We start from the raw sequence: 18,944 nt of genomic DNA on the forward strand, positions 1-18,944 counted from the left end.
GCTCTATTTTCACCATGTAATTAGGAGTTACCCTGAGATTCCATTCTATACCTCTATTCCTTTATTCTACTGATTGACAATTTCCTATCAATATAAAAATAATAATATAGCCTTCTGCAAATAATAGTAAGCAAGGATGTACTGTTATGAATAATAGCAGTGAGGCTATGAAGTGCACTAGGCAGGAAGAGTGAAGCCTCAGATTTGCAAATATATGCAAAACCTAACTGAACTGAACTGACCTGACCTGAAGCAGAACTGTCACATCAACCCACCAATTGACAGAATGATTGGCAGATGATGAAGTCTACTGAGAAAATCTACCTCTGAAAGAGTCGCAATGGGGTATAAAACAGGAGCTGGAGAGAGGAAGGGATCACAGTGTTAGCCTTTAATAACAGCTTTATATAGAGAGAAGGACAACATGATGAAATACTGATGATGGATCTTCTTATTTTTAATTCTTAAGACATTCTCTTACCAAGAGCCTTAAAGTGTTACTTCAGAACTCTGCGATATACATCATTTGACAACCACCAGTTGCTCTGTGGTGATTAGTTCAGGTAATCTGAGTCAGTCATTCAGAAGGGGGCAGTGTAGCGAGAAGGACACATCACCTCCACAGTATCATGTCAGCAAACTGTCTGGTCCATTTGTGTGTAGTGTAGCTTGAAATGGCGCGGATGCTGGAGTATAAAACATAAAAGTGCAAGGCAGAGGTGCATAAATCAAGTGACAGCTGAGGCTGCAAATTAATATCACTGTGCGTGTAATCTTTCATTTTATTTAACAAGCAGTCAGTGGGGTGAAAATAGTAAAGGAGGTAGAGTTGGTCGGCCCATTCCTCAGCTAGTCTGCCTCTCCTGTTGCTCTGTGCGGATAAAGAGAGTGTCTGGGGGTTCTGCTGTGGGAGCGAAGCTGTTGTCGACGCCATCGAGGCTTTTGCGGCACACTGGACAGGTATCGTGCTGCGGGAGGAGGAAAAACACGAACAAGCTTGAAAACTCTGGACGCTTATAAGGCAGCAAAGCAACTCAAATCTAATATACAACCTAAGAAAACATTAGTACTACCTTGTAAGAAAATACTGCCTGCTTTGTCTTCCTGGCCCAAAGGTCAGGATGCATGACACACTCTAAAAACCTCCATGACAAATCTAATAAACTTCAGAGCCCTGTGACCGCATACTTACCAGCTCCAACCAAGGGACTATACAATCACTGTGGAAATAATGGAGGCAGGGTAGCTGCCTGACAGATTCCCCTAATGAATACTCTTCCCTACACACTGGACACTCTAGTCTGCAATCTGAGAGAGAAAATCAAGAAACAGAGAAAAAGAAAGAATATAAGTGAGTGTGTGTCACAATGAAACCCAGAGAGAGAAAGTGATACAGAAAGCATCATACTTTTTTAATGATTCACATGATAAAGTGAGTCTACTGAGCTTCACATACTGACACAGCAATAGACTTGTAATATTGCATATCTACACGTATACTGGCGTGAATACAGACTGTGCAGATTTGGAGCTAAATGAGGCTTCACAATAAGAGATCCCTCTAATGACAGAACTAATACTCAACGTTTCTTAATGGGTTGTCAGGTTGTGAGCCCAGAAGGGAGAAAAGTGAATGGCAGCCCCCTGGTGTATAACCTCTGTCAACATAGCTTTGTGTGCAACATCTTCTTTTTAAATCAGGAAGAACGCCTTCAATGATCTGTTCAAACCAGCTCCTTCTGACAACAGCCTTCAGACCGTTCAGCCCACAAACCATTTATTAATTCCCTACTATTACACATTACTGCAAGCCTAATAGCTGAAAAACCACTTTGCAATAAGCCATCAAGCCTGAACCTGTGAGCCCTTGTACACTGATTTTAAATGAAAAACCATTGCTAAGCCAAACCTTTCAAACAAAAGCTCTTACTGTAATATATGCAGAAATCTGTTTTCATGTGTTTCAGAATGCCGTATAGGGATTCCTACCTGTCTGTTCTTGAGAGACGCAAACTGTTGGCAAGGATGAGATCATGTCTTTCTCTGCAGGGGGCGGACCTGTGTTCTCCAACTGCCCTAATAACTAGAGGGATGGATGAGAACCAAAAAGAAATATTGGCATTCCTTAATGAAAGCATGAGACTCCAGCTGAATGGAATGTGGCATGAATAATAACACACTCATAACTTCATGATAACAGATTTTTGGGAGTGGCAAGAAGAGAGATGTATGTGGTGGAGAGATGAAGCGTGTTTCATTTGGGAATTATTATGAATGAGAGGGAGAGGGAGGGAAAAGAAGAAGAACTCACTTAAGACAAATAACACACAGATAATAGAGACGCCACACACAATACTGGAATATTGCAGCGCTGACACCACTGACCTCTGTGATGACAGCATCCAGACCTCCCTGACCCCATGCATAGTCTGCTGGACTGGAGTGCAACTGTAGCATGCTTGTTCTGATAGGAGTGACAGATGGAGAGAGGGAGAGACGGAAAGAGGGGGCGCGCCTAAGGCATGATAGGGAATCAAACTTTATCGATGTGAAACAAAAATGAAATATGATTTACAATGTAGCTGGTGAGGCGCCGGGATTTCCGTTGTTGGCAAACAGGCCGGCCAAGAACTGCTGCACAATCCTTCAAAGGGCAAACACAGGCCACAGAGACATCTGCTTTAGTGAGATTTGACACCTTACACTCATGAGTAATACAGTTTTGTTTTGTAATTTAATGTTGGGCTAATTTATCAACTGAGGTGTGCTGACTATGACTAATGACTGACTAAGTGATATAATGGATAATGCTAGTTCCAAGAAAGGAAGGGTTTCATGACACCAGACACCAGACAGTGAAATAATGATTTAGCAGGAGAATGCCTCCGTTTGCAAGAAAACAGTCTGTCTATCGAAATATTACAATTATATTTGGAGTGTTTTGTTGATGTTCAAGGCAAAATGATGATTTAATCTAAACTTCTGTTAGTGGTTTTAAGGTTAACTTAAAGAACACATATTGTCGACAGCATTTGATTCTCCGTAATTATCGTAATAATTTTGATGTAATACATTTTAATTGGAGTGTTGTTTTTCTGTTTCTAGAAGATATGAACAGAATATGAATGTGGGCAGGATTTCAAAATTATCAACAAATCAACTCTAATGGAAGGAAAAGACATCTACAAAACTGTCCAGAGGGAATTTGTTTATAAATGTTAGAGTTCAGCATGCTAATTCTACTGTGTACCACTTATCTCTGCTTGAAAGAAGTTCACACACCCTTCTACTGCAGGCATCTGTTCAGGCCGGGATGACCTCTCTTGGCCAGTTTGGGAGGGAGATTCTGGTTCTCTGGCCTCCAGGGCACCTGGCAACACTGGAGGAGGACGCCTCTGACCTGCAGATAGCTGCTCACCAGTGTCTGGGTCAGGCTCTGGGTCGGGCTCTGGGTCTGGCTCTGAGGTGGGCGGATGCGACAGCAGGGCAGAGCCTTCCATAAACAACAGCTGCCATAACTTGTAGGTAGAACAGAGAGACGATATGTGAATTACATTTTTGTAAGAAAAGGTGGCACATTACTTCTAAAATGTATGGAAGGACATACTTCTGATAAGAGTGCGCTTGAATCTTCAGTGGTCAGTTCCGTACTGTCCTCCAGGAGACTGGATAGCAAAGTAATAATTCAGTATGTCAGCACACTGTCCAATTACAAGACTATACAGTACAGTGGTATATTATAGGTTAGAATAACAATATAAAAAAGAGTGTAGTAGAAGGTATACAATATTTGAATAGTGTATATACAGAGGTAGACTGAAGTATCAATATGTCAACAAGAAATTGGCTAGAAAAATTGAACCAATCAATCAAATGAACATCAAAACTTGGGTTACGTGGCTTGATTGGCAAGGAGCCTGTGGAGTCTCTACCTGGAGTCTCCTGTCACCTCCTCAATAAAGCCAGACTGACATCTGGGGCAGACAAAATCCTTTAAGAAGGAAAATTAAGATTATTTTTTGTATCTCTGAAGTAAAACGACTCATTAAGAACTGAAAACCTGTCAGACATCACAGGGAAAGCTCTGATTCCATGAGATCCGACCGGAAAGAGACACACTTCCTCAGACCTTTTCTTGTTTTCTATGTGTATGTGTGCGAGTCTCTCACTAAGTGTCAGCTGTGCGACAAATGGGCTCTAGCAGTGGTCTATTAATCCCAGAACCTCAAGGGGTCCTCCAGCAAAATAAGGACTCGAAGAAAGAGAGATAAAAGGGAACATAACAGCAAACAGGGATCTAAGTCGAAGAGAGTTTTTAACACAACAGTGGGTCCCTGCGCTGTAAGAACTGGGGGCTCCTTGCTGTCTGATGCATGTGTCTCGGTCCTCTCACACGGAGTTGACAGTAGACAACCAGCTGGACACAAAGTCGCCAACAGTGGTGCTTCTAAATATGGCAACGTGAACCGCCTGATTTGTACTCTCCTTAATATTGAAGATCTGAGCGCACGTAGCGACGCACAGCAGCAACAGACGCAAACGAACGAACGCCCACAACTTGATTCCACATATTGTCAACTTTTACATTTCAAAGCAAACAGTTTGAAATAGTCCCTATAAAGTTTGCACGTTAAAAGAACAGCCACATGTCTCATAAACCGAGTTTCCTTTAAGAGCGTAGACGGATTCATTCCCAGAACATACACACACACTCCCCCCAATGTCACTCACCGGGAGATTGGGGTCTGTCTCGGATTTACAACAGTGACAGAAGAACCGGTGTTGTGGTGTCGCCGCCGCCTCCGCCATCTTCACGGCCGAGCTCAGAGCCCCTGACGTCGCTGTGGCGGTCCATAAAAAGGCGCAGGCGCTCGATCATCCGGCGGCTCAGGCTCAGTGCAGGAGGGACTGGAGCAGATGGCATCCCGGCAACCCTGCTGCGGATGGCACATTAATAATAAAGTGTAATAATGATAATAAACACACCATCGAATGTATTTCTATTTATACCGGTGCTATGCAGAAGTGTTCCTTAGTTTACACGTGAATTAAAACAGTAGAAATGTGGTTACCCATGGCCTGATGGACTGAAATGAAGTTTTATTTATATACTCCAAAAATAAAAATTGCGAGAAAACCCCCACAGCTCGAAAAGCAACAGGTTGTCAGGTGCAGTTTCCTCTCAGGGTGTTAGGTGTCGCCAGTGGATGACATGTTCACAGGGATTAGTGATCAATATCAGACATATACACACATTTTCTAATCCTAGAGGAAGAACAAACACAAGTGCATGAACAGATTTATAACATGACAGTGAAATGACAGTGGTGCTACACTTCGGTTACATGAGGAAGTTTTGAATCATAACTTAACAAAACATAGTTAAGCATTACACAACTAACCACTGCATTGATCAACAAGATAACTGTATTTAATAACTTTAAAGTCTCGAACATGGCAACACATTTTTATTCAAACCAAATAACAAGTACATTAACCACAGGCACCACCAAACAGAACAGTGAGAGATAGCGTAAAAAAGAAAATCAACACGTTCATAGCACTACACATACAGTATCACATATTTGGCAATAAGGTCAACAGGCATTGTTATTTAGCAAATACAAAACAACAGGTTAGTGTACACATATGCAAAAAAGTAGCATTGATCTACCGTGAGCTTTTCCTTCACAGATAAAGGGTTAGGAGGGTAAAATTGAAGTGCTCTGGCCGATGTAACCTTTTAAACGCAAAACCACACAGACACAATAAACATCCAAGCCCTTTAAAAATGAAACAGTTTATAGGGGCTCCATCTTTCCAGTTTTGATGATCTTGGCACACAGCTTGGCTTTTTTTATAAAAATGTTTTCCCTGCATTCACTGATTCTCTACATTACAGTACTAAACTTCAGTGACAGGTGAAATTTAGCGTCTGATTTCTTTTCACATAAACATTTGCCTCACGTTCTCCAACATGACTTAGTGACTCCTATGCTCGGCAATGTGGCGAACTGTAAGCTTTTACAAATTACACAATCCCACGACTGTCACATGCACTTGGCCGGGAATTCAGTTCCCCCATCAAATTCTAATCATCGGGGAGGAAATAAATCACAAACTGATCCAACATCAGCCTGAGGGGAGACGCCACCATCCCCCTTACCCTCCCAGCCCCTCTTCTCCCTCTCTCTATCGAGGTGCAGTGAAGGCCCCCGTGGCAGCATTGGCAGCTGCCTGGCGCACAGCCTGATTGGACATTACTCCGGTGGCAAACTCGGCCTGGGCCTTCTGAAAGCTGGCATCGGTCTGCCTGTACAGACTGTGGACCTGGAGGGGGGAAAAGAAGAGCACGCTGACACCTGATACACACGGCAATTCATCATCATATTATGGCCATTGTGAGGGTGAAAATGATACCCAGAACTTGATATTGAGGCTATTCTTCAGGCAGTTTGTTATCTATTGACAGCTCTGTGGCAGATGGATCACCTGGGCAAAGCCAATGCAAGTATGTGCACAGACCAGGCAGACAGCAGCTCCAAAATTCTGCTTTTACTCGTCTCCCCCCCTTCCAAGAAATATGATCTACCAGGTCTTGTCACACTTGTTTCCAGCTTCATATTGCCAGTGTGTCCCACTCTGTTTTGACATTATTGGAAGCATTTACAGGCAGTGTGGACACTCATCTCCAGCACTATTAAACTTAGAGGCACTGCACTAAAGTTAAACTGTAGAGTCTAGACTATAGTGGGATTCCATGCATTTCTTTCCAGACATTTTGGATTTGCTGGTGTGCTGGATATCCTGTGAGTAAATCCAATTCCGGATGTAAACAAATTCACAATTCACCTTCTTCAGCATGACAACCCCCATGGCAGTTTGGGCAGTAAAGCAGATGGCATTAATCATCATGATGGCGCCAACAGGAACACTGGTCTTCAGAGTAGCCAGGCTCACTATCCATCCACTGACACAGAGAGGCAGAAAGACAGAGAAATGAGGAGATACAAATGAGGTAAAGGGGGAAACTGCCAGTCAACTTCCCCATTTACAACAGACTTTAAAACGCAAAACAGTACAGAGATAAGACATCTAGATAAAGGTATGTCAGCATGAGGCCCATTTACTCCAAACCCTTCATTTGACATTTTAGATGAGGAACAGCAGACACTGAAGCTCTGGCGACAAAACATACCTACTCTTAATAGTATAGTATATAGTAATATAGGAGTCAATTAAAATCTGAGAGGAAATGACCTTATTTGTATCCGATATGTGTTCTGGCCGTTTCAAGAGAAGACAAGTAAGGATTCTGTATTATGTAGAACGTTTGGCATACCTGAAGCCCCATCCAGGGATTCCAATAGTCATGATGACGTCGACAGCCACTTGGGCAAAGAAAACGAAGAAGAAGGCGAAGAAGTTGAAAGAACTGTCAGTCCTAGAGAGAGGGGAGGGGGGAAAGGTTAAGGAAAATTACTAAACTAGAAGGGAAACACTTTTGAATATACAGGGCAATTTTGTATTTAACTATTTAAATTTCTTATGCTGATGTTCTCAATTCCATCTTCATTATTTCCTCCTTAGGTCTTGTTTAGAAGTGGAGAAACGGTAATAGAAACACAAAGGGCAAAGGGCCACTATTGAGAAGCTATACAGGCATGTGAAACCAGTCCTATCAGGGCTAAAACCCGGCAGTGAAAATGTGTAAAGGCAAGTGTATAGGATCTTAAAGAAAAGAATAAGAAAATAAAACCACAAAAAGTGCTACAACTCTCCTCAACGCTTGTACACACCTGAAAGCTTTGTACACAGGTCGGTACCAACAGACAAAGGAGCAAGGTGTGAAGAGCAGGGCCCAGAGGATGGCAAGGCCCAGGCCAATGCCACCATGCACATCCACAGCAAAATTGGCCAGGGAGGAGACCAGATTGAACAGCAACGTGCAAGTGCTGACTGCAGATTGATAAAACAAAAAAAAAAGAGGCGTAAGAGGAAAGACACAGTAGACAGAAGGAGGAGTGAGTCATGAACCTGAAACTAATTCTCCCCCCCGTCCCCCTCTTGGTCTTCAGAACAAAACAGTTTGGAATGTCTTCAGGAACTGAAAATGTGTCCGGGCTTATTGGAGAAGTGTTCTTGATGATACAGTGTGAAGCTACAATTGCGATCGTCTGGAGCTGGGCTCTTTGGCTGACGCAATATGCCTACAATAGTTTCTACTTTCCTTTGCCTGCTGCTGTACAAACTGAAGAGGTCCTCATCCTTCTTATGTCACGTTGACGATCATTTCAGCAATCTTAAGACTCTAGATCACAGTGGAATTGACTTAAGCTATTATGAGCAGTGATTTACCACTCATCACTTTGCTTCACAATGGATTTGTGGCTTATACACACGTACAATGAAAGATTAAATACACACAGAGTTCCAGGATAAACTGACAGACTTGTAAGCTTGCACACTGTCCTTTTGCATGGCTAGACGAGCCAAAAGTTGGTTTTGGGATCTTGAAGATACTTTAAGTCCTTAATAGGTGTTGATAAGTGCAAGTCTGTGGTTGCAGTAAGCATTTGCATGTTTATGTGAGACGTACTGTATGTTCTTGTTCTTCACATGTAAACAGCCTTAACAGCCCTGCAGACAGAATATGTTCTCTTCAAGTTATATAAAACCTTAATAGCTGAACAGAAAGGATATTACAGTGTGTGCACAAACAAACAACAAGCCTTAACGGGAACGCAAAAAGAGGGCCGACTCTCATCGCATTCGGTCTCCAGAAAAACAAAAGTATGCAGATTTCACTAAGCCCGGTTTTGCTGAGTTGCCAGTAGTTTAAAAACTAATACTTCTGTGCTTCTGTTTACCTCATTAGGGGCTGCACCTCACTGTTCTTGCTGCTTTATGACACTAGCTGGTGCATGGTTATACACCCTCACCACCCTTCTTCACCTGGTGGACACTGGTTTGAGTTGGTGCTTGCCCGCCGCCTGTCTATCTGACAGTCAAGTGTCAGTATGTTTGTATAAAGCCAGAACGGTTCTCCACACAGCAGAGTAGACACAACACAGGCATGTGTCAGCTCTTGCTTGGTGTGTGTTACATTCACATACCGGGGAGAAGTTCAGTGATTTTCTAACTGCGGTGGCTGAGTCGACATCAAAATAAAGCTTTTAAAAGGGTTCGTCTTCAAATATAATGCTCTGCTTTGGCATTAGAAGACTCAATCATCTAAGTAGATTCCATTATCACACACACACACACACACACACACACACACACACACACACACACACACACACACACACACACACACACACACACACACACACACACACACACACACACACACACACACACACACACACACACACACACACTTACTTCATCTCCCAACACCATGCAAGCACCTGCAGTAGGAGCTGTCCCATATTCTATTACAAGAAATGCCCAGAGTCTAATACTAGGTATTCACACTAACGGCAGATACAAGGAATTACAGGAACTCACACATCCAGAAGTAGTACATGATAGTGACAGTGCGCTGGAAGCGTTGGCTGATGTCCACGCTGATGTCCTGGTAGAAGCAGGGACCCACGGGACAGAATGACGGCAGTGGGGGCCAGTTATTCTGACGGGCTTAAGGGGAGAATGGTGGCAAATGTCACTGACAATTCAATTCTTTTTACCCCTTATTTCAAACACACCCTCTATCTAAAATCAGTAAGTTTCCCCACATTCTTTTCCGTATCTATCAGGTAATATGTAGAGCTTACAGGGACATTAGATAAATGCAGGACATTTTCAGCCGCTAGGCCTGTAGCTTATGGCCAAAGATCCCTTTCTGGCCAAAGCTCTCAACTCTACATTAATCTTTCATCCCTCCATCCGCCCTCTCAGAATCTTACAGGCTCCAGCTCCCAGGGCATGCGACTCCAGCTCTCTCTCTCGCCTCTCCAGCTCCTTGGCCTTCTGCTCCAGCTCCTCCTGCTTTTTCAGGAGCTCTGCCGTGGTGGCATTCACTGCAGTCTGACACAATAAAGCAAATGATTACTTTCAGTTTCTTTTTGTGCCACAAATTAAGGCACTTTATCACAACTCAAAAAAATAAATGCAGAAAATGAATGCTCTTTTAGGAGACAGTCAACATTCATATCTGACGTTACAACCCAGACTATAAAGGTTTACAGTCAAACATTAGTATGGGTCCAAACAGACAATAACTGGCCCAACAAACCAGATGATGCATAAATCAGATGTTAAACCTTGAACCTTTATACTTGGCTTAGAGAGTGTGTGTACCTGGGAGTTATAGGAGCCATAGTTGCGAGGCTCGGTGGGTGTGGTGGTCTTGCTGCTAGGTGGGGTCTGTGCAGGCACAGATGGAGCAGAGGGCGAGGTGGCTTCATATGGTGGAGGAGGCTACAAAATGTTAAAGAAAGGACAAAAAAAATGAGTTTGGCTTCAACCTGTGAGCAACCTCAGCATTTATGTGAGAGCAGAGCATTCATCATGACGTCAGGGGGAAGGAAAGGGAGGAGGTTGTATTTATTTAAAAAAGCAAAACAATGCACTGCACAATATAATGCTAACATGGGAATTTGTCTGGGGTTTTAAATGGATGTCTTTTCAGCACGTCACGCACACTAAAACAACAATCTTTCACCAAACTGGAGTTTCATCTAATGCCAGTCATTATGTCTAACCAATATATGTTCACCCATATGATTGAGTGCAGTGTAATGGCCGACTACAACCACACAACGGCTGTTTTGACACTTCCCTTATGCTAAACGGACGACTTTATGAGTCTGGTTTATGTCAAAACATGTTTGCAGAAGGGTGTCATTACAGATAATTGAAGAGGGCATCGGGCTTGTGCACATGCAAGGACTGAGATCTGTAGATAATCTCAAACATTCCAAATGGATCCAAGTGTATTTCCTGTTCCTATGGTGTTTCCCTAAAGAAACTGCTGACCACATTCCGTTTCCTGGCAACACAATGCCAAAGAAATAGTCTGGCAATTTCAACAACATGTATCCAGGGATTTATAATCAATCTTTGAACACCACAGAGGAAACTGCTGACTTATATAAGTAAATCTGGCTCTTTGATCCTCTGGCATGGACGCGTTTGACACAAGTTATCAACAATTGGCCTTGATCCATAGCACAAACAACATATATTTCTCACCGCAGCGTTGTTGTCAAATGGGTTGTACAGGTCCAGTGTAGCATATCCTGCATTACTGCTGTGTTGAGTCACCGCAGGGTCCTAAAGGAAACACAACCAGATAAAGATCAAGCTTAATTGCATCAACATGTTTAACTCTATTTGTGAGAAAATCCAGTTGCATTTAACAAGCGTGTGTGTATGTGTGTGTCTTGTGTTGCTGCATTCATTTGCTGGAAAGGGGGTCAGATAGGCCCAGACCAGATCTAACACACACACACACACACACACACACACACACACACACACACACACACACACACACACACACACACACACACACACGCCTCACATCACATCACATCAGATCACATGAGCAACCACACGCCTGATGTTACACGGAGCCAAACATCAGAACCTTTCAAACGCACCGTGACAGAACCTTGTGATCACGCTCATTCGACACCACCCACCTGGAAAGGGTTGGGGTCCTCCATCGGGTCCGGGAAGCTTGTGTATTTTGACATGCTGACGTTGGAAAACGGAGAACGGGAACAATCAGCCACAAATCGACGGTAACGGTAATTAATTCGATCACGAGGGTTGAAACGCAATGGTTCACGTCACGTCTTTCTAATCGAATCCTGGGCTTGTTTCTTTACCAAAAACAAACAAACCTCAGGCTGTCTGTGACGCTCTATCCAGCCCACTAAGCTACTCGCCCCGCACGGACACTACGTTGGTCATCGCTGCAGTCCACTCCGCTGATTCCTCTCCGTGTTTACCGTACGCAGTCCCCGTCTTGTTTGGGTCCAATTCGGTAGCGGTGTTACCAGAATCTTCCTGAGTGAAGACGACCACTCATTCGCAGCAAAACCCGTATGTTGCCCCCGCAAGAAAACAACTGTGATCCAGGAAGTAATCGGCACCGCTGACGGCACGGTCATGTGACTGCTGCGGCAGAGTACCACGTGAACCTTCAAGGGGAGTTAACCAAGCGAGGTGGTGTCTAAAAATAGAAAACAAAACCAAAACGGGGGAAAGTAAGACTAAACAGCCTGATCAAACAGACATATAGATCATTACATAAACGTTATATGAATATCTATCTAGCTAGCTAGCTAGCTAGCTATCTAGCTATCTATCTAGCTATCTAGTCCTCATTTCCCTAATAAACTGGTAAAGCTGGTCTAGCTGTAATTACCATCCCTTCCATTAGGCGTCGCTATTGTGCCTTGAAAGAATAACTGTTGGCTATCTGCTTTATGAGTTTTATGTCAAAGGTGGGATTTGAGCCCCGGTTCAGGGATCAGATGCAGCAATTTGTAAGTGTAGTAAATGTTTATTTCAAATATATTTCATTACATTACATTGTTATCTGCAAAATGTAAAGATGAGAGAGGGAAATTCTGACTGCACTGACTACAATGTAAATGACACACTTAATGTTATTACACAACCTCTTGAATCTAGCTAAACAGATGCAATATGATGGATTTAAAGGATTAGAACTTTTTGTTGCTTCCAATATTTGATTCAGATTTAATAAATATTACTGAATCCCAACTCCAGTTCTGACAAAGCATCAGAGACCTGAAGGCAACTTGTTAGTACTTTGTCAATATTCACAGCACAGCCTAATCTCCTTATACCGTTCAGTCAGGTGTCTGTCATTTTCTTGCCCTGGAAATCACATGGGGTCACATGGATGAGGGGCAGTCATATGATAGCATTACCAACGTGCTGAAAAGCCTAGAAGGTCTCAGCGAACACATACAGCATTGAAATACCTGTTCTCTCTCTCATGAACATATTTAACTTAACCATTGTTTTGTTGTGACAAGGTTTCTAAATCAGGACTCACTCAATTTTGAAAATTCCGGTATTATAATAATACAGACTGGATATCTATGCATCAACTATTCCTAAGGGTCAGAAATCACTACTTCTGAACTGTTATTAATTGAGATTGATGTCATTTTATGGAGAACTATGAATCGGAGGCGACAGGTAGCAGCATTACAACAACACAGCAAAGAATGAAAAGTATGTTAGTTGGTGATGGAAGCATTTACAGCTTGTCCAGGATTCAGAAAGCTGTGGTGTCTCTTAACAGGCTTGCAGGCTTGGCTTCAGTCATCTTCAGACATTTATGCCCACATCTAGCTGCTTCTGTGTTGCCAGCTGAGTCTTGTGAGTCATCATTTCCTCTAATGGCTGTGTCGTGATTGGTCCGGACGGCCTCAAATCAAACTCTCTTGAGTTGGGTGCCTCCCGATCCTAAAACCGCAGCATTCCACAGCCAATCGAGCAATGCAAGTCTCCATGACATCACTGCCTGTGGAATGAACTGGCATAACAGTTGTATGTGGAAAGTGACCAAGGTAACAAGGAGGGACTTGGCAGTTTAGACTGACGATAACAACCTCTAGTCAAAGGGGTCATTTCGTAAAAATTAGGCATCTCTTGTGTGTGACTGCCAAGTCCATTTTCTAATTGAAAAAACAGCAAGAAACTTTCCACCCATCCCAGAGTGCAGTTAAAGGGCTGTGGTTTTGATTTGCACTTGCACAATAACATCTCTCTCTCTGAGGCCATTGAAAACATACTGTCCGCCTGTGAGACCCCAAAGAATTTACATGATGATTGAAGTCGTTATAGCCATGCATTCTTGGCTGCGGGGCTTTTTTCACACCCTTGGAATATCTGTCTCTTCTCTTTCACACATGCACGCACATTTACCCAATGCAGTTATTGAGATCTTTCAGACTGAAGGAGGCCCAGATCTCCTGCTGCTTGCTCAGCACCGTATATAAACTGGGAGGCACTTCTGAGGAGTGCTTGTTTGAAAAAGCTGGAAAAACCATCACTGCCTGTGAACTGTAGCGCTGCTCCTCTCAGGAAGTGCCAGAGAGACCCCGAAGGACCATATTTCACTGCGAGGTGAACATCAGACTGAACCATGGAGTCAAGTCTTTGGTGAATAAAGGATCGGCTATGGGGATACGGATTTCTGCTAAATCCATCATTTTGAGGTGATGGTCCTGTCTCCTTGTATTTCCAGTGTGTTTGTATATTTTGTTTTGCGCTTTGCACTGTTAGAAAAATGAGTTTGGAGAGGGAACAGCTGGAAATCTCCCTGCACAGCCTGAGTAGAAGCCAGTTAACACGTTGTTACTGGGTGCAAAGCCAGGAAGAAGGAGTGGGGGACTTTTTATTGAGCTCATGCTGTAAGTAGGTACAGCTGCAAAGGAGCGCAAAGGAAGCAGAACTTCTCCTGATACTATAAACTCATTTTCTCATGGCTGCCCTCAGTCTTTCCTCACCACTCCCTGTTTCCCCCCCTTGCCTTTGCCAAACGTCTCTCAAAGTGGAGTTTATAAAATATGAATTGTCTTTGGGAGTTTTCAGCCTAATTATGTGCATACTGAAATGATGAAAGAGAGCACACAGAGGACACGGCTCTGGATCGCGATGGAAGGATAGAGGGGAAACGGGTGTGGAATAATCAGGAGAGCATGAGTGGCAGAGAGTGATGTAAAGTGATACGCAGCGGAAAGACAAGGGAATAGGAGGCGCAGGGAGGAGGCAACATAAAGAATGCATGATGAATGTGAACATAGATTTGGCCTCTGAAAAAACAAAAACATATAAAACTGTGTATTGACATCTTGAAAAGCTTTTAGACATTACAATAAAGGTGAACAACAGGGAATGTATGACACCTATAGGTGATACGTCATTAACTGCAAATTCTGCTTTAGTCAACTATTAAAAGCAAGCAGAATACCAACATACAATCATGTAAACTGATGCCTTTCTCAATAGTGCCGTTTGGCCAAAAATCTGAAGGAGAAAACAAGCAGAATAAATGTAAACCATGCATGAAGCAGGAGTATTGTATGAGAGTCTTCGATGTTCCTCACTCCCTCTCATAGACTCTGGTGCAAACAACGTCTCCGGCACTCATTGTCTGAAAGAAACAGAGAGAATAACACATAAACAGATTTCTAAGTAGCTGCAAACCTCCCAGTATAAGCAGTGCCTTCATTCTTTGTGTGTTTTCTAATCAAATGCACTAAAAAACACCCTGTAGAAGCTCTAAAGTGCAGTCTTGATGCAGAAAAACACAATTACCAGTATCAGAGTTCCGTCGTTAGTCAGTTCTCGGGTCCATGATGTTTTGGGCCCGTCACCTTTCTGTAAAGTCTGTTCACAGCTGATCTTGTTGTCTGTTTCCCACTTTGGAAAACTCTGCACAGATCCATGAAAAAAAACACAACCATACATGTGAATGACTGACATGAGGGATCAGTGCTGTGGACATTATGGAGGTTTAGAGATAGCTCAAGCTGAGTGTGCAGACCCCTGCATGTTACATTTGAATGCTCTGTGAGACGCTGTGTCCTTTAACACCCACTCAGCATGGAGAAATGAAGACCAGGTCCCTGTATTATCACCAAGAATGACTCTCAAGTTGCATCAAAATGCTTTCCACATGTTTCTTCTGTATAGGATCCTGGCTAAGCAGTCCAAATGGCATGCTTGTCTGAACATTATACAGGAATGTCATATGTGCGGCATTACAGGGGGAATGACGAGTACCGTGCAGGGGCGTCCGTCCACCGTTGTCTCGTCAAAGGACTGACCCACAGTGAAGGAGACATGAGTGGTGCGGACGGTGGTGGACGTCTTGATAGACAGACTCTCTCCCTGCTGGGTAATTTCCACTGCTGGGCTGGAGGCCGCCGCCACTGCGATCTTCCTCAGTAACATGTTCACCCCTGACAGAAGACAGCAGACAGAAGACAAAATATTAGCCCCCTGACATCTACATGACTGAAATGCAAAGAATGTTAGCATAATGAAAAATGTTCAAAGGTTCTGAAAATACATCCTCCCTCTTTTTTGAGTGAAACGATGACGTCTAACTTTTGAGAGTCGGCCACAGTACATAACCTTTCTTACATATTAATACTTCTCATGCGAATCCATGTTCACTGATTGTTTGCCTTCCTCATTTAAATTCCAGACAAAGAAGTTTGTGATTGCAAAGCTTTCTTGCCCAAGAAAGAGTTTCTGCTCCTGAACTTCATGAAAATGTAACCTTGACAAAAAATAAAGGCAACAAACTGTTCCCTGTGAATGATGACATCATTTTCCAAGTGTTTATTTTCCTACTGCATTAAGTGAACCAGAAGAAGTTGCTGCAATGTACGAAATCAAATTATATCCCATGACTTGCATAACAGTAAAGTACACTGAATGCTATTATAGTTTCTATTAAGGGACAAACACACTAAACCATTGATAATCTCATTTCAAAACATCAGGTAATGTGACCTGGTGGTGCATGCAGTGCAGAAAACATTCACTTTGACATCAAATGGAAGCCGCAGACACTGGGACATTCTGTACCGTGCCTGTGTACTTGGTTTACTTGTTGAAAAATACCTCATTTCTAGTATAAAGTTTCTGCACGACTGTGTAAAGTGCCTGACTGAATGCTTTTTAGACATTTAATCATGGGAGCTGGACTGGCTTCAGAGGGCTTCAGACTGCCCCACACATCTTGATTCAGGTCTGCTTACATCCATATTTGCTCATAGAATGTTAGTGTGGCAAAGACACACACACACACACACACACACTTACACACATACACATAGAGGTCCACTGCATGATGGAAAGTCAGTCTCGGTGCTGGCTGGCTGCGGGGGCCCATGTCAAGGCTTAGTTCCGTTTACACTGGCTCTAATTACAACCGCATGAGCAGGACTTTGCTTCAGATGAGCTCAAACCTAACATTCTTCCACAGGCTATTTGTCTTCAGATTTTTAATGGATGCCACTGGCTGGCCCTCCTCTGACCTCGGTCTCCTTCTCTCCCCGAAGACGACTCATACAGACTTGTACAGACTAACAAGAGCGGTATTTGCAGCAGCATCGGGGAACTAAAAGCACACATGCAGGAGAAAACTATGACCACAAAGAGCCACTTCACAAGTCTCCCTCACACCACTGTGGTATCCAGTTTAATATCAGTATTGATTAACCCTTTAAGGAAGTTATTGTTATGATCTCTGATCCTTCAGCAATTCCTTTCATCGCCCGGCTTAGAGGATTTTTTGGGATATAAAAAATATGGAAAATGTGATTCATTTTTAGTAGGCGGCCTCTTTTTTAAACATTTACATTGCACACAAGCACTTTATGCAACTTAAATAGACGGTCTCTCAGTAAAACTACAAATCCATAGCTTACATAAAACGTCCCAAATGCTCCATTACTCACCTAGAGCTCTCAAAAGCTCCTCAAATTTTTCTGAGGTCTTCATTTTCCATTTTCCCGAGAAATCTGTGATTTTTTTCTCCATTTCGACACGAGCAGCTGCAAAGACGAGTGCAGGAAATACAGAGGATGGTTCTGTCCGCAGACCCGCTTGTTGCGCGTCTCTGTCGGTCCTTCTCCGTTCACCGGTTTGTATTAACGGCCTCTCCTCTGCCTCAATTCATTGGCTGATCCTCCCCTGGATCTGATGCTGATGGCAGGGAGGGACTTTCCCCCTGATTCTGCTCCATTCTCCACCTCTGTCAGCATGGTGAAAGATTTGGACACCAGCTGAAAACTGCAGTGTCCCGCCGGTTCGGATGTTAATTAAAGACTTGTGTGTTAATTCTGCGTGTGTTTGGTTTCAGGACGTGAGTTATATAGCTCCAGTTATTTGACAAGTGAATGCAGAAATGAATGAAAGGCTGAACTTTTTCATTGAAAACTTGCAACCAGAAGCCATCGTCTAAGATTTCTAAGATTAGGAGTGTGAAATCAGATCATAGTGTTAATGTCTTGAGCTCCAGTGTGTGGGGGGAGTTGGAAAGGGATAATGAGAGATCCAAAGTTAACCAAAGATAATGGAACATAATAATAACCACCAGCGTTTTCCCACTACACAATTAAAACAGTGGGAGAGGATAATTAAATGTATTCATTAAGTTTTGTAGATGAATCACTAAACATATCACTTGAATTCTGATCTCCCTAGAGTTCTTAGTGGTTCTCAGACTAAAGTGGTTCTTCAAGAGATAACATCATTATAACATGTCACATAATCCCACAGGCCAAACTATTAAGTACTTAATATTTGACTTTCTGGTATTGTTTTGGTTTGGGTGCATACAAATGAACATATGAGATGGAATTGGAATTGGTTGAAAAGAAATAATCTGAATCGTATTTAACATTTTAATTTACAGAATTTAAATAAACTATGAAATACTGTCTCACTTTCAATTTTGCCACACACACACACACACACACACACACACACTGCCAAGAATTTTTCTCCAGGCCTGGATCAGAAGGGATACCTGTGGAAACATGATGCAGTCTGTGGTTTCACCCAACAAAGAGTCACGATGTTATCTTGTACACTTTGTCTCAGCGTCCCTGCCTGTGGCACCGTGAAGTTACAGTAACCTAGAGATCCAGTGCCACGGAAATAAAGCATATAGGGTATTTTATAGAGAGAGAACAGACATTTAGAAACACCACTGAATGCAATTAGATATACCATCCAGCCCAGCATTCACCGCTGGCTGACCTCAGATTCAGAGACACCGAAGAGGACAGCAGCTCAGGGATGAGAGGAGGAAGAGAATGACCCCGATGAAAGAAGAGCAATGGACACACAACCCTCTGTTGCCGTGACAACAGGGGTAGTTTCATAAATCTGTGGTTCCCCTGAAAGTTGTCTCACTTTACATAGAC

The 18,944-nt window shown here is 42.9% G+C and overlaps 3 protein-coding genes across 4 annotated transcripts; all 3 read right to left on the bottom strand.

Moving 5' to 3' along the window:
- Window positions 1–453: 453 nt before the first annotated feature.
- LOC142989797 (E3 ubiquitin-protein ligase RNF115-like) lies at window positions 454–4,924 on the bottom strand. Its single transcript, XM_076139485.1, has 7 exons — window positions 4,778–4,924; window positions 3,283–3,518; window positions 2,576–2,644; window positions 2,386–2,464; window positions 1,990–2,083; window positions 1,193–1,308; window positions 454–968 (listed from the first exon to the last, which is right to left on the bottom strand). Exons 1-7 carry the CDS (start codon window positions 4,922–4,924, stop codon window positions 846–848), a joined length of 864 nt encoding a protein of 287 aa, XP_075995600.1. The 3' UTR covers window positions 454–845.
- Window positions 4,925–5,481: 557 nt separating this feature from the next.
- On the bottom strand, window positions 5,482–12,130 carry scamp3 (secretory carrier membrane protein 3). Of its 2 annotated transcripts, XM_076139522.1 has the most exons (10): window positions 11,856–12,130; window positions 11,652–11,706; window positions 11,200–11,280; window positions 10,306–10,425; window positions 9,912–10,032; window positions 9,514–9,642; window positions 7,800–7,959; window positions 7,343–7,444; window positions 6,853–6,970; window positions 5,482–6,330 (listed from the first exon to the last, which is right to left on the bottom strand). In XM_076139522.1, exons 2-10 carry the CDS (start codon window positions 11,703–11,705, stop codon window positions 6,193–6,195), a joined length of 1,023 nt encoding a protein of 340 aa, XP_075995637.1. In that variant the 5' UTR covers window position 11,706; window positions 11,856–12,130; the 3' UTR covers window positions 5,482–6,192. The 2 variants fall into 2 exon arrangements, with proteins under 2 accessions (XP_075995637.1, XP_075995636.1); XM_076139521.1 differs by having other exon boundaries at window positions 11,652–12,130.
- Window positions 12,131–12,708: 578 nt separating this feature from the next.
- On the bottom strand, window positions 12,709–17,701 carry crabp2b (cellular retinoic acid binding protein 2, b). Its single transcript, XM_076139033.1, has 4 exons — window positions 17,472–17,701; window positions 15,784–15,962; window positions 15,316–15,432; window positions 12,709–15,151 (listed from the first exon to the last, which is right to left on the bottom strand). Exons 1-4 carry the CDS (start codon window positions 17,551–17,553, stop codon window positions 15,101–15,103), a joined length of 429 nt encoding a protein of 142 aa, XP_075995148.1. The 5' UTR covers window positions 17,554–17,701; the 3' UTR covers window positions 12,709–15,100.
- Between the last annotated feature and the right edge of the window lie 1,243 nt (window positions 17,702–18,944).

This window comes from Genypterus blacodes, unplaced genomic scaffold (assembly GCF_046128005.1).
Source record: "Genypterus blacodes isolate CSIRO-AG114 ecotype Tasmania unplaced genomic scaffold, CSIRO-AGI_Gbla_v1 ptg000438l_1, whole genome shotgun sequence".
Taxonomy (NCBI): domain Eukaryota; kingdom Metazoa; phylum Chordata; class Actinopteri; order Ophidiiformes; family Ophidiidae; genus Genypterus; species Genypterus blacodes.

Bases quoted from the DNA above. Each gene is read 5' to 3' on its own strand.
- LOC142989797 (XM_076139485.1), bottom strand. From the start codon at position 4,924: ATGCCATCTGCTCCAGTCCCTCCTGCACTGAGCCTGAGCCGCCGGATG. The intron at 2,084-2,385 runs GTCAGTGGTGTC...CCATCCCTCTAG, and splicing joins TGGATGCTGTCATCACAGAG to TTATTAGGGCAGTTGGAGAA. The intron at 969-1,192 runs GTAAGTATGCGG...CTCCTCCCGCAG, and splicing joins TAGTCCCTTGGTTGGAGCTG to CACGATACCTGTCCAGTGTG.
- scamp3 (XM_076139522.1), bottom strand. From the start codon at position 11,705: ATGTCAAAATACACAAGCTTCCCGGACCCGATGGAGGACCCCAACCCT. The intron at 10,426-11,199 runs GTGAGAAATATA...AACATTTTGTAG, and splicing joins CATTTGACAACAACGCTGCG to CCTCCTCCACCATATGAAGC. The intron at 6,331-6,852 runs GTGAATTGTGAA...TCCCCCCTCCAG, and splicing joins GGGTTGTCATGCTGAAGAAG to GTCCACAGTCTGTACAGGCA.
- crabp2b (XM_076139033.1), bottom strand. From the start codon at position 17,553: ATGGAGAAAAAAATCACAGATTTCTCGGGAAAATGGAAAATGAAGACC. The intron at 15,963-17,471 runs GTGAGTAATGGA...GTCTTCTGTCAG, and splicing joins GGAGCTTTTGAGAGCTCTAG to GGGTGAACATGTTACTGAGG. The intron at 15,152-15,315 runs GTAATTGTGTTT...TGTTTCTTTCAG, and splicing joins ACGACGGAACTCTGATACTG to ACAATGAGTGCCGGAGACGT.